Source organism: Onychostruthus taczanowskii, unplaced genomic scaffold (genome assembly GCF_017590055.1).
Source record: "Onychostruthus taczanowskii isolate IOZ18803 unplaced genomic scaffold, ASM1759005v1 scaffold346, whole genome shotgun sequence".
Classification (NCBI taxonomy): Eukaryota; Metazoa; Chordata; class Aves; order Passeriformes; family Passeridae; genus Onychostruthus; species Onychostruthus taczanowskii.
Genome location: NW_024500861.1, coordinates 53,469 through 64,667, shown reverse-complemented (window position 1 = coordinate 64,667; position 11,199 = coordinate 53,469). Strand labels below are relative to the sequence as shown.

At 58.0% G+C, this 11,199-nt stretch overlaps 1 protein-coding gene across 1 annotated transcript; it reads left to right on the top strand.

The window, feature by feature from the left end:
* The first annotated feature begins 1,998 nt into the window (after window positions 1-1,998).
* Window positions 1,999-10,215, top strand: VANGL2 (VANGL planar cell polarity protein 2). Its single transcript, XM_041411149.1, has 8 exons — window positions 1,999-2,571; window positions 3,796-4,057; window positions 4,164-4,284; window positions 5,663-6,270; window positions 6,912-7,048; window positions 7,203-7,338; window positions 7,965-8,196; window positions 8,808-10,215. The coding sequence occupies exons 2-8, from the start codon at window positions 3,987-3,989 to the stop codon at window positions 9,066-9,068; spliced, it is 1,566 nt and encodes a 521-aa protein (XP_041267083.1). The 5' UTR covers window positions 1,999-2,571; window positions 3,796-3,986; the 3' UTR covers window positions 9,069-10,215.
* Window positions 10,216-11,199: the final 984 nt, after the last annotated feature.

The following is an 11,199-nucleotide window of genomic DNA, read 5'->3' as shown; positions in this document are numbered from 1 at the left end:
GCAGAGGGGGAGCTGGGGGCGGCCGCTTGGGGGTCGAGGTCACCCCGTGTCCCCCCTCCCGGTATTCCAGAGGGGTTGGGGACATCGCAGCCCTTGGAATGATCCCATGGGAGGATTCCTTGTTTTTCCCCGGCTCCCGGCAGACAATGGGGCCGGAGGGAGCAGCCCCGAGGTCGCGGATCCGGCTTAATTCAGGATTTGGGATGAGTTTCCCAAGCGCTGCTGAGGTTTTATGGATTTATTGTCCGGCCGGGATGCCCGGGAAGAGGCCTGGGAAGGGATTTGGGAATTCCCGGCTCGGAATTCCGGTCAGCATCGCCCCAAACCCGAGGAGTTTCAGCCCAGCTGCCCTGCAGGATCCCTGGATGTGGATGGAAACATCCCCGCGTTCCGCGATCCCGCTGGATCCCATCCCTGCGCCGCCTTTCCGGGATCCAGGACACGGATAACGCCCCGGGGAGATCCCAAAGGATCAGGAGCTGCTGGAGAAGAGTTCTCACGGATCCAAACCCCCATCCTGGGCGATCCAGGTGTCCTCTGGGGGCAGCAGTTGGGATTTTGGGGTCTCTCCTGGAGAAAACGTCGGAATTCCGAGCGAGGACGTGGATTTCTGGGATGGTCCTTCCCAAATCCCACGGGGCCACCTGGAAGCGGCTTTGGGGTGTCCTTGGGATTGTTGGAAGGGACGGGGAGATGGGATTTGGGATTTCTCCAGGGAATCCTGAGCGTTCCCCAGGAATTTGGATGGGGGAATTTAGGGATGTGGGGCGGGAACTCCAGAAGCCTGGAATTTTTTGCTGGGAATTTGGGATTCCAGGATCCTCCAGCTGCAGGATTTGGTTTTTCCAGGTGCTGAAGTGCTGTTGGATCCTCGGGGATGGAAAAGGGGCTGGGAAGGGAAGTGGGAAATTCCAGGGGTAGGAACGGGGCTGGAGCAGCTGGAAAAGGGAATGGAGGATCCTGAGGGGGCTGGGGGGTGATCCTGGAGAAAAGGGGGATCCAGGGGGGATTTGGAATCAGATTTGGGATCTGATCCCAGGGAATGGGGCAGGACAAGAGGGAACGGCCTCGAGCTGTGCCAGAGCTGGAAATCTGGGATGGTTTTTCCATGGAAAAAGGGTTGGGAAGCACCGGAAGGAGCTCAGGGAGGGTTGGATCCCCATCCCTGGAGGGAATCCCTGGAATTCGGGTGTTGATCCATCCCAGCTCGGACTCGATGACCTCGGAGATCTTTCCCAGCCTGGACAATCCCGGGATTCTGGGATTCCCACCCCGCTCCCTTTGGTAGCACATCCCTGATGCCTGACTGGATCCTGGAGTTGGATTCTCCTGGAAAAGGAGCCTTGGGATGCCCCCAACCCTCCCCAGTTCCTCCAGGATGGGAATCCCAGATCCTTCATCCACCAGATTCTCCCTCTCCAAGTGGGATTTTTCCCAGGAAAACTCATTCCCAGCTTTCCCAGGACCCCAGATCGGAAAGGAGCAGATTTTCCTCTTGGAATTCTCCCTCTGGAGCCGTTGGGAAGAAGCTTTTTCATCTGGAAACGCTTGGATCTAATTTTTTTATTTTTAATTATTTTCGCTCTTTTGGGAATATTTGAATCCCAAATGTTGGATTTGAGGTTCAGGACTTTGATCCCAAGCCCCATCCCGGGAAAAATTCCAGCCTGGACTTGAAGACGTTGGGAATGGTGGAGCCTCTCCGGCCCTAGGGGGGTTTTTTGGGAGCTTTGATCATCCTGGGATTAAAAAATGGGAATTTTCCTCCTCCTCTTTTGCATCCGGCTCTGGCTCCCGGCGTCTCCCAGAGTCCGGGAATCCATTCCCGACTTTTCCAGGGCTGTGGAACCGGCTCCGCTGGAAAAGATTCCAAGAAAAATCCCCTTTTTTTCCTGCTGGAACGAGAGGATGAGGAGCTTCTGGATCCTGGATTCCTGCTGGAATTCCCAAATTCCCTTTGGAAAACTGCTGGGATGGGGATAATACCTGGCAAACTCATGGATTCCTGGAAAATTCCCAATTTATTTTGGCTGAATTCACAGCCTGGGGCCAAGAGACTTCGGAATACCTGGAAAATCCCGGGATTCATGGAAGAGCCCAGGATTTCTGGAAAACCCCAAGCTCACTTCAGCCGGAGACACTGGGATTTCTGCAAAACTCAGGGATTCCTGGAAAATCCCAAACCTATCCCAGGATGACGATTCCCAAAAATTTTGGGCTGCCTGGGGTGGGGTGCCCAATCGCTTTTCCGCTGTGCTCCCAAGGAATCCCCGAGCGCCGGGATCCGGGAATTGGCGGGAGTTGGAAATTGGCGGGAGTTGGAAATTGGCGGGAGTTGGAAATTGGCGGAATCCGGGAATTAGCGGGGTTGAGAATTAGCGGGATCCGGGAATTTGGGAAGAGCTCCCGAATTCCCGTCGTTTGGCTCTCGCAGCTCCAGGGCGGCCCCCCCGTGCCGTGAGCAGCCCCCCATGCCCGGCCCGTTTCCGATGCCGGCCCCTCCGGAGGCTCCGGACGCTCCAAAGGCCTCGGTGAGCGCCGGGACGGAGCCGCCGCCGCCGGAGCCGCCTGGTGAGTGAGCCCGGGACGGCTCCTGCTGGGATAACTGGGGATACTGGGGATACTGGGACGGGATCCAGCCTTTACTGGGGGGACTGGGAGCCTGGGATCCTGGGATCCAGCCCTTACTGGGGTTACTGGGAGCCCTTACTGGGGTTACTGGGGTTACTGGGAGCCCGGGATCCAGCCCTTACTGGGGTTACTGGGAGCCCTTACTGGGGTTACTGGGGAGCCCTTACTGGTGTTACTGGGAGCCCAGGATCCAGCCCTTACTGGGGTTACTGGGAGCCCTTACTGGGGTTACTGGTGTTACTGGGAGCCCGGGATCCAGCCCTTACTGGGGTTACTGGGGAGCCCTTACTGGGGTTACTGGGAGCCTGGGATTCAGCCCTTACTGAGGTTACTGGGACATACTGGGACAGAATCCAGCCCTTGCTGGGGTTACTGGGACAGGATCCATCCATTACTGGGGTTACTGGGACATACTGGGACAGAATCCAGCCCTTGCTGGGGTTACTGGGACAGGATCCATCCATTACTGGGGTTACTGGGACATACTGGGACAGAATCCAGCCCTTGCTGGGGTTACTGGGACAGGATCCATCCATTACTGGGGTTACTGGGACATACTGGCACAGGATCCAGCCCTTACTGGGACAGGATCCATCTCTTACTGGGCCGTACTGGGACCCCCAGTGTTTCCCGGCCCCATTCCTGTCTCCTGGACAACAGCGGGAGCAGGGAAAGGCCTCGGTTTCCATAGAGATCCGCGTGGGATCATCCGGAATTCCGGACAAAGGAATTCCCCCCGCTTCCCCCTTTTCGCCTCCTTGACCCCTTCTCCCCCTTTCCCGGGGCCTTGGAAAAGGGGCCCGAGGGTTTTTTGGGGTTGATTTGGTGGGAATGGGATTTCCATGGAAACCTGGGAAGCTGGGATGGCTCCCAGAGGCAGCCGGGGCCTCCCAGTCTGCGGGATCGGGGTGTCCAGATTCCCCCAAAACCCTCGGGAAAAGGCAGCGGGGTTTGGCCGGATCATCCCGACGGAATCCAGCATTCCCAGCTTCCCAAGGGGGGGACACAGCCCCAGCTCCCAAATCCCCTCTCGCTGCTCATCCCAAATCCCCTTTCCCAGCCCCACTTCCCACCAGGCAATGGGATGCAGGGACAGGAGGGGCTCTGGGCCATACTGGGCCATACTGGGCCGGCCCCGGTGACGCTCCCCGTGTGTCCCCACAGGTGGGCGCATCCTTTTCTCCTGAGCGAGGCCACCCCAAGGTGACAAAATTGAGCCCCTCAAGGTCACGGTCGACTTCCTGAAGGTGCCCCTGGGCCTGAAGAAGCCTCCCCTGAAGGAGGCCCTGGCCGCTCTCCCGGGAAAACCCAAATCCCACATCCTGGAGCGGCACAAATCCCGGCGTTCCGACGCCATGGATAATGAGTCGCAGTATTCCGGATATTCCTACAAATCCGGCCACTCCCGCAGCTCCCGCAAGCACAGGTGAGGCACCCCGGATTCCCTGTCCCCACCTTTTGTGGGTGTCCCCACCTTTTGTGGGTGTCCCAATCCTGCTTTTTCCCCCCGTTTTTCCCACTTTTTTTCCCAGGGATCGGCGGGAGCGGCACCGCTCCAAGAGCCGGGATGGGACGCGCGGGGACAAATCGGTGACGATCCAAGCGCCGGGAGAGCCTTTGCTGGACAACGAATCCACGCGGGGGGACGAGAGGGTGAGCGGGGAAAGGGCTGGAACCCCGAGGCTGGGATCCCGGCGGGCTCCGGGAGCTTCCCGGCGGAATTTCCCGGCGGAGCGGTCCAGCCGGTCGGGCCGGTCCTGGGAAAATGAGAAAATGAGAAAATGAAAGGAGACGCGGCTCCGGCGGCGCCTCGGGAAAAGCCGGGGCTGGAAAACGCCCCCGGGATCCGACCCCGACAGACCCAAACCTTGAGGATTTGCCCCAAATTCCCGCCCGGATGGAACAAGGGGAGGCTGCCCCGCCCTCGGTGCCCCTCGTTCCTGAATTCTGGAATTCCTCTGGACTCCGCGGAGCCTGGTCCCGGCCTTTCATCCTCTCCCAATCCGCCCACGCCGGCGGCTCCGGCGCTTTTCATGTTCCCTCTCCGGCGGCTTTTCCTGGGAATGGGGCTCCCAGAGCCGCCCTTCCCGTCCCGCTGGAAAGCCCCAGGCTCCGCTTTGCCCTTTGGAATGAAATTCATGGAAGCGTGGAATGGGTTGGAAGGGACCCTGGGGATCATCCCGCGGGCAGGGACACCTCCCACTATCCCAGGGTGCTCCGAGCTGGAACCGGGCGCTTCCAGGGCTGGGGGATCCATGGAAAAAACCTGTGCCAGGCGCCCTGACAGGGAGGAATTTCCCACTTTTCTGGCAGAAATTTGTGGGGGAAATTCCGACACGGAAAAAACCCACCAAATTCCAGGAACGTCCGAGTGCCCAAAACCAGGATGAGGGAAAGACACGCGGACAGGGGTGGGGGAAGGAATCCAGCTGGGAAGGAATCCAGGATTTTTGGCACCTCTCTGGCTGGGAGAGGGGCTTCTGGAGCAGGGAAGGGCCTGTCCGGAGCCGTTCCCTACAATTCCTGACAATTCCCAGCCATTCCCAAGCATTCCCAGCCTTCCCGGCGCGGGCAGCGGTGCGGGGGTGTGCCGGGCATGTTCCTGCTGGCCCTCCCAGCCGGGGGGGTTTGCCAGGAAATCCGGGAGCTTCCCGATCCCAAAGCTGCTCCTGCCGGAGCTTCCCGATCCCAAAGCTGCTCCTGCCGGAGCCGGAGCTTTCCCGGAGGGAAAATTCCCATTGGAATCGCTGCTCTCCCAGGCCCAGGCTGAGGTTCCTCCACCCTGAGGAGGGTGATGGCTCCGGGGAGCGCTCCCGGCGTGGAGGTGGGATGGGGGTTTGGGAATGTCCCTCTGGCATGGGAGGAATTTGGGGCCACCCCTTGGAATGTCCCCTGTCCCCTGTTCACCTCCTCAGGGTGACAATTCCTGGTTGGGAGCCGTGGTGGGTGGGAGGTCCTGGAGGTGAGGTGGCCACCTGGGACAGGTGGGACACGGAGCCACCCCTCGGAATGTCCCCTGTCCCCTCCCCAGGACGACAACTGGGGCGAGACCACCACGGTGGTGACGGGGACGTCGGAGCACAGCATCTCCCACGATGACCTCACGCGCATCACCAAGGACATGGAGGACAGCGCCCACCTGGACTGCTCCCGCCACCTGGGCGTGGCCCTGGGCGTGGCCCTGGCGCTCCTGGCCTTCCTCACGCCCTTGGCCTTCCTCCTCCTCCCGCAGCTGCTGTGGCGGGAGGAGCTGGAGCCCTGCGGGACGCCCTGCGAGGGGCTCTTCATCTCGGTGGCCTTCAAACTCCTCATCCTCCTGCTGGGCAGCTGGGCCTTGTTCTTCCGCCGCCCCAAAGCCTTCTTCCCGCGCGTCTTCGTCTTCCGCGCCCTGCTCATGGTGCTGGTTTTCCTGCTGGTCGTCTCCTACTGGCTTTTCTACGGCGTGCGGATCCTGGATTCGCGGGACCGCAACTACCGCGGCGTGGTGCAGTTCGCCGTCTCGCTGGTGGACGCTCTGCTCTTCGTCCACTACCTGGCCGTGGTGCTGCTGGAGCTGCGGCAGCTCCAGCCCCAGTTCACGCTCAAGGCCGTGCGCTCGGCCGACGGCGCCAGCCGCTTCTACAACGTCGGCCACCTCAGGTGGGGACGGCTCCGGCGGCCTGGGTGGATGTTCCCGTGGTGGGAACGGGGATTTATTTTCATGGGAGAGGTGGTGAGGAGCAGCGTGGAGAAGTTCTGAGGGAGATGGAAGGGATTGGTCTAGAGGAAAGGGGATCCAAGGGGGTTTTGGGTTCCTCCAGGGGGGGTTTGGGATCTGATCGCAGGGAATGGGGTCAGGACAAAAGGGGGAATGGCCTCGAGCTGTGCCAGGGCTGGAAATTTGGGAAAATCCCTCCTGGGAAGGGTGGCCAGGCCTTGGAAGGGGCTCAGGGGGGTTTTGAGTGGCCACTCCTGGAGGTGTCCGAGGAATTCCTGGAGGTTCCTTGGGATGACCAAGGAGGGATCGGGCACAGCTCGGACTCTGTGATCCTGGAGCTCTTTTCTCTGGGAATTGATGGAATCATGGAATGGTTTGGGTTGGAAGGACCTTAAAAATCCATGGTCGGGGCACCTCCCACCATCCCAGGCGGCTCCAACCCGACCTTGGACACTTCCAGGAATGGGGCAGCCACATTTCTTCCTGGGAATTCTGTTCCAGCCCCTCCTGTCCCTCGGTGTGTGTCCCCCTCACACATTCCCCCGTCTCCCCGTGCCCCACATTCCCGGTGTTTCCCCCGCAGCATTCAGCGAGCGGCCGTGTGGATCCTGGAGAATTACTACCACGACTTCCCGGTCTACAACCCCGCCCTCCTCAACCTTCCAAAATCCGTCCTTTCCAAGAAAATGTCCGGCTTTAAGGTCTATTCCCTCGGCGAGGGTGAGATTCCCCCTTTCCCCTCGGCTTCTCCTCTCGTTCTCCTCCCGTTTCTCCATCCCCATCCTCGTGTTCCTCTCCGGAATTTTTTTTTGGGGCGGGGGGGGAGCTCCGGGTGCTTCCTCCGAGCTCACCCCTGGTCTGGACGGCCCCGCAGAGAACTCCACCAACAACTCCACGGGGCAGTCGCGGGCGGTGATCGCGGCGGCGGCGCGGCGGCGCGACAACAGCCACAACGAGTTCTACTACGAGGAGGCCGAGCACGAGCGCCGGGTGCGGAAACGCCGCGCCAGGTGCGGAAAAATCCCTGGATTCCCCGCGTCGGGAATGCCGTGGGGGGCCCCTTCCAGTTTCTCCATGGATGGGGAGATTCCAGGGGGTGATCCCAGCTCATCTCAAGGGCGGTTGTTTGGATGGATCTTCAACCAAGTTGGTTGAGGCTTGGTTTCCTTCATCCATTGGAGTGAATCCCACCAGATCCAAGATTTCCATCCCGCATCCACGGGGTTTCCCATCCCAAATCCAAGGGGTTTTCACCCCAGATCCAAGGGAGTGTCCATCCTAAATCCAAGGGATTTTTCCATACCAGATCCAAGGGGTTTTCCGTCCCAGATCCAAGGGAGTTTCCATCCTAAATCCAAGGGATTTTTCCATCCCAGATCCAAGGGAGTTTCCATCCCAGATCCAAGGGGTTTTCCATCCCAAATCCAAGGGAGTTTCCATCCTAAATCCAAGGGGTTCTCCATCCCAAATCCAAGGGAGTTTCCATCCTAAATTCAAGGGATTTCCCATCCCAAATCCAAGCAGTTTTCCATCCTAAATCCAAGGGATTTTCCGTGCTAAATCCAAGGGGCCTCCCATCCCAAATCCGCAGGGTTTCCCATCCCAAATCCACGTGGTTTTCCACCTCTCCCGGCAGGCTGGTGGTGGCGGTGGAAGAGGCCTTCACCCACATCAAGCGGCTGCAGGAGGAGGACCAGAAGAACCCGCGGGAGATCATGGACCCGCGCGAGGCCGCCCAGGCCATCTTCGCCTCCATGGCCCGGGCCATGCAGAAGTACCTGAGAACCACCAAGCAGCAGCCCTACCACACCATGGAGAGCATCCTGCAGCACCTGGAGTTCTGCATCACCCACGACATGACCCCCAAGGTGCGTGGAGTCGTCCAGACGGGATTTGCGTGGGTTTTATCCCATTTGGGGTCGGCCTGTCGGGAAAAGGAGGGGTTGGGGTGAGGTGGGGTTGGGTTCTTCTCCTGGGGAACTGGGAATGGAGCTGGAGCAGCTGGAGAAGGGAATGGAGAATCCTGAGGGAGCTGAAGGGGCTCAGCCTGGAGAAAAGGGGGATCCAAGGAAGATTTGGGATCTGCCAGGGGGAATTTGGGATCTGCCAGGGGGATTTGGGATCCATCCCAGGGAATGGGGCAGGACAAGAGGGAACGGCCTCGAGCTGTGCGAGGGGAAGCTGAGGGTGGGAAATTTGGGAAAATCCCTCCTGGAAAGGGCTTGGAAGGGGCTCAGGGAGGTTTGGAGTGGCCACCTCTGGAGGTGTCTGAGGAATTCCTGGAATTCTGGGTGAGCAGGTGGGGATTGGCCCCAGCTCAGACTCAGTGACCTCAGAGCTCTTCCCCAACCCGGACAATCCCAAGATCCATCCCCAAAAACCCCCAAAAGCAGCACCACGGGGCCGTTTTCCCTCCAAAACCAAAACCTGGGCCGGGCCACGCGGCGGTGACGTTCCCGTGTCCTTCCTCTTTCCCAAGGCCTTCCTGGAGCGGTACCTGACGGCCGGTCCCACCATCCAGTACCACAAGGACCGCTGGCTGGCCAAGCAGTGGACGCTGGTCAGCGAGGAGCCGGTGACCAACGGCCTCAAGGACGGCGTGGTCTTCGTGTTGAAGCGCCAGGACTTCAGCCTGGTGGTGTCCACCAAGAAGATCCCGTTCTTCAAGCTCTCCGAGGAGTTCGTGGACCCCAAGTCGCACAAGTTCATCATGAGGCTGCAGTCGGAGACCTCGGTGTGATCGGCCGGCACGGGACTTTTCCCGAATCCTTCCGGCTCCGAATCTCCGAATTTGGCTCCTCCGGCGCCGCCAGGCCGCGGAAAACCGGGAAAGGCGCTCCGGGCTGCGGCGCCTTGCTGGGATCATGACCACTCGTCCTTTCTTGAGGTGGCTGAGCCCCTTCTCCTCCTCCTCCTCATTCCCGAAATCCGGATCCTTTGGAGCCGTAACTCAAGGGCTAATTCCAAGAATTCCCAACTTCCTTCTTCACCAGCGTCCTGGAGCAGCTCTGGGTCCCACAGACCTCCTGCTCCTGTCCATTTTCTCCTGGACAACTGTCCTGGCTCTGGCCTTAAACCACTGCCCGGCCCCGGGGCTGGGTTCGGAATCCCAAGGGAATTTCTTGGGTGGGGGGAAGGATTTTGGAATCATCTCCAGGATCCGTGGCTGCTATGGAAAAGCTCCCCTGGTGCATCCCAGGTTTTGGGAGCGTCCTCCTCGCCTCTGCCGATGGCTTTTTTTAGGAAAAATGAGCTGAAATCTGGGTTTTTTTGGAGGAGCTGAAGGTTGAATTGAGGTTTTGGGAGGTTTTTTTGGGTGGGTTTTGCTGCTCCCGAGGGGATCCGCGTCCCAAATTCCAGCAGCGCCTCCATGGGCGTTCCCAGTGCCATCGGAGCCATCCTGGATCCGTAACCCTGAGGAGCTCCTGGGAGAGGTCAACGAGGTCCTTCAGGAATGTCCCTCAAGGAGGTGGCCCCGTGCTGATCCCACAGAATTCCCATCGGGATGCAAAAAAAAACCCCCTTTCTTTTTGCCTTCTCCTGGTTTTGTTTTTAAGGTCACAAATACCTCACGGATGGATTTGGAATTTTATTCCCTTTTTTTTTCCTTTTCCCTGCTCCAGCTTCCACCTCCAGCCTCGTGGGGTCGGAAGTGCTGGATTTCATTCCAGGGAGGCGTTTTGGGGTCGGGTTTTGGGGTCGATTTTGTCCTAAGCACTAAAAAGGGGGAGTTTGGAGCCAGGGGAGGCTTCCCCAGTAAGCACCAGTAGCAAAATGGGGGGATCCATCCCCTACCCGAATTCCAGGAAATCCCTGGATTTTTGGGAATTTTTGGGGGGAATTTTTTGGGGAATTTCAACTGGGAGCCCATTTTGGGGCATTTTCCTACAGATGGATCTTCCTGGGAGGGGTGGGGAATTCATAATTCCATTTGGGAATTTTGGGAGGTCAAAATTCCCTTTCTTTGGTTCCATTTTTGGGGTTGGGTTTGGATTTTGTTTTCCCGCAGAGCCGAGATTTTTGTGCATGCGTGTAGAAAGTTGTAAAATGACAAATTAATGGTTTTTAATATATAAAAAAAGCTTGGATTTTCCCGGATTTTTGCAGTGGATCGGAGCGTTCCGGCAGTGGTAGGAATTTTTTCCGTTGGTGTTTGGTTGTTTTTTGGGTTTTTTGTTTTATTTTTTTTTTTTTTCATAGAAGAACTAAAATTGTACAATTTTGTTTTTTTAATAAAATAAATCTGTTTTGACTTTTTTTTTTTTTTTCACTCATTTATTTCGTCTCAGGGGCTGTGGGGCCAAGAGTTTGGGGTTTGTGGGGTCAAGGATTTGGGATTTATGAGACCAGGGATTTGGGATGTTTGCCACTAAAGTTCATATCTACAGGGCGAAAATTTTGGGATCTATGGGGCCAAAAAACTTGGGATTTTTGGGGCTGAGGGTTTGGGGTCAATGCCCAACTCCTTCTGTGCTCATCCCGCCCCCAAATCCCCCAGAACCTCCCCAAAACACGTGGGGAAAAACATCAGAGGGAGCTGCGTGTCCCAGCAGAGAAATTCCGAGGATTTTTGGGATAAAATCCCGCTTTTTGTGCTGTTCCTCTCGCAGGGGACACCAGAGGGACCTCGGGGTGGCCTCGTGTCCCTGAGGGGGCCTGGGAGCCACTGGGGCCACCCTGGGACCCTCAGGAGCCTCCGGGGGACGAGTCCGGCTGGGGAGGAGAAAATCGGGAATTGGGAGAGGCTGGAATGTCCCTTTTCCCCAGGAATTGTCCCTTTATCCTGGGAACTGTCCCTTTATCCTGGGAACTGTTCCTTTATCCCAGGAATTGTCCCTTTTCCCCAGGAATTGTCCCTTTATCCCAGGAAT

What these genes read in the sequence shown, in the direction of transcription:
- VANGL2 (XM_041411149.1), top strand. Translation starts at nt 3,987, where the DNA reads ATGGATAATGAGTCGCAGTATTCCGGATATTCCTACAAATCCGGCCAC. An exon ending in CGCAGCTCCCGCAAGCACAG is followed by an intron (nt 4,058 to 4,163) that starts GTGAGGCACCCC and finishes TTTTTTTCCCAG; the next exon opens with GGATCGGCGGGAGCGGCACC. An exon ending in CCACGCGGGGGGACGAGAGG is followed by an intron (nt 4,285 to 5,662) that starts GTGAGCGGGGAA and finishes TCCCCTCCCCAG; the next exon opens with GACGACAACTGGGGCGAGAC.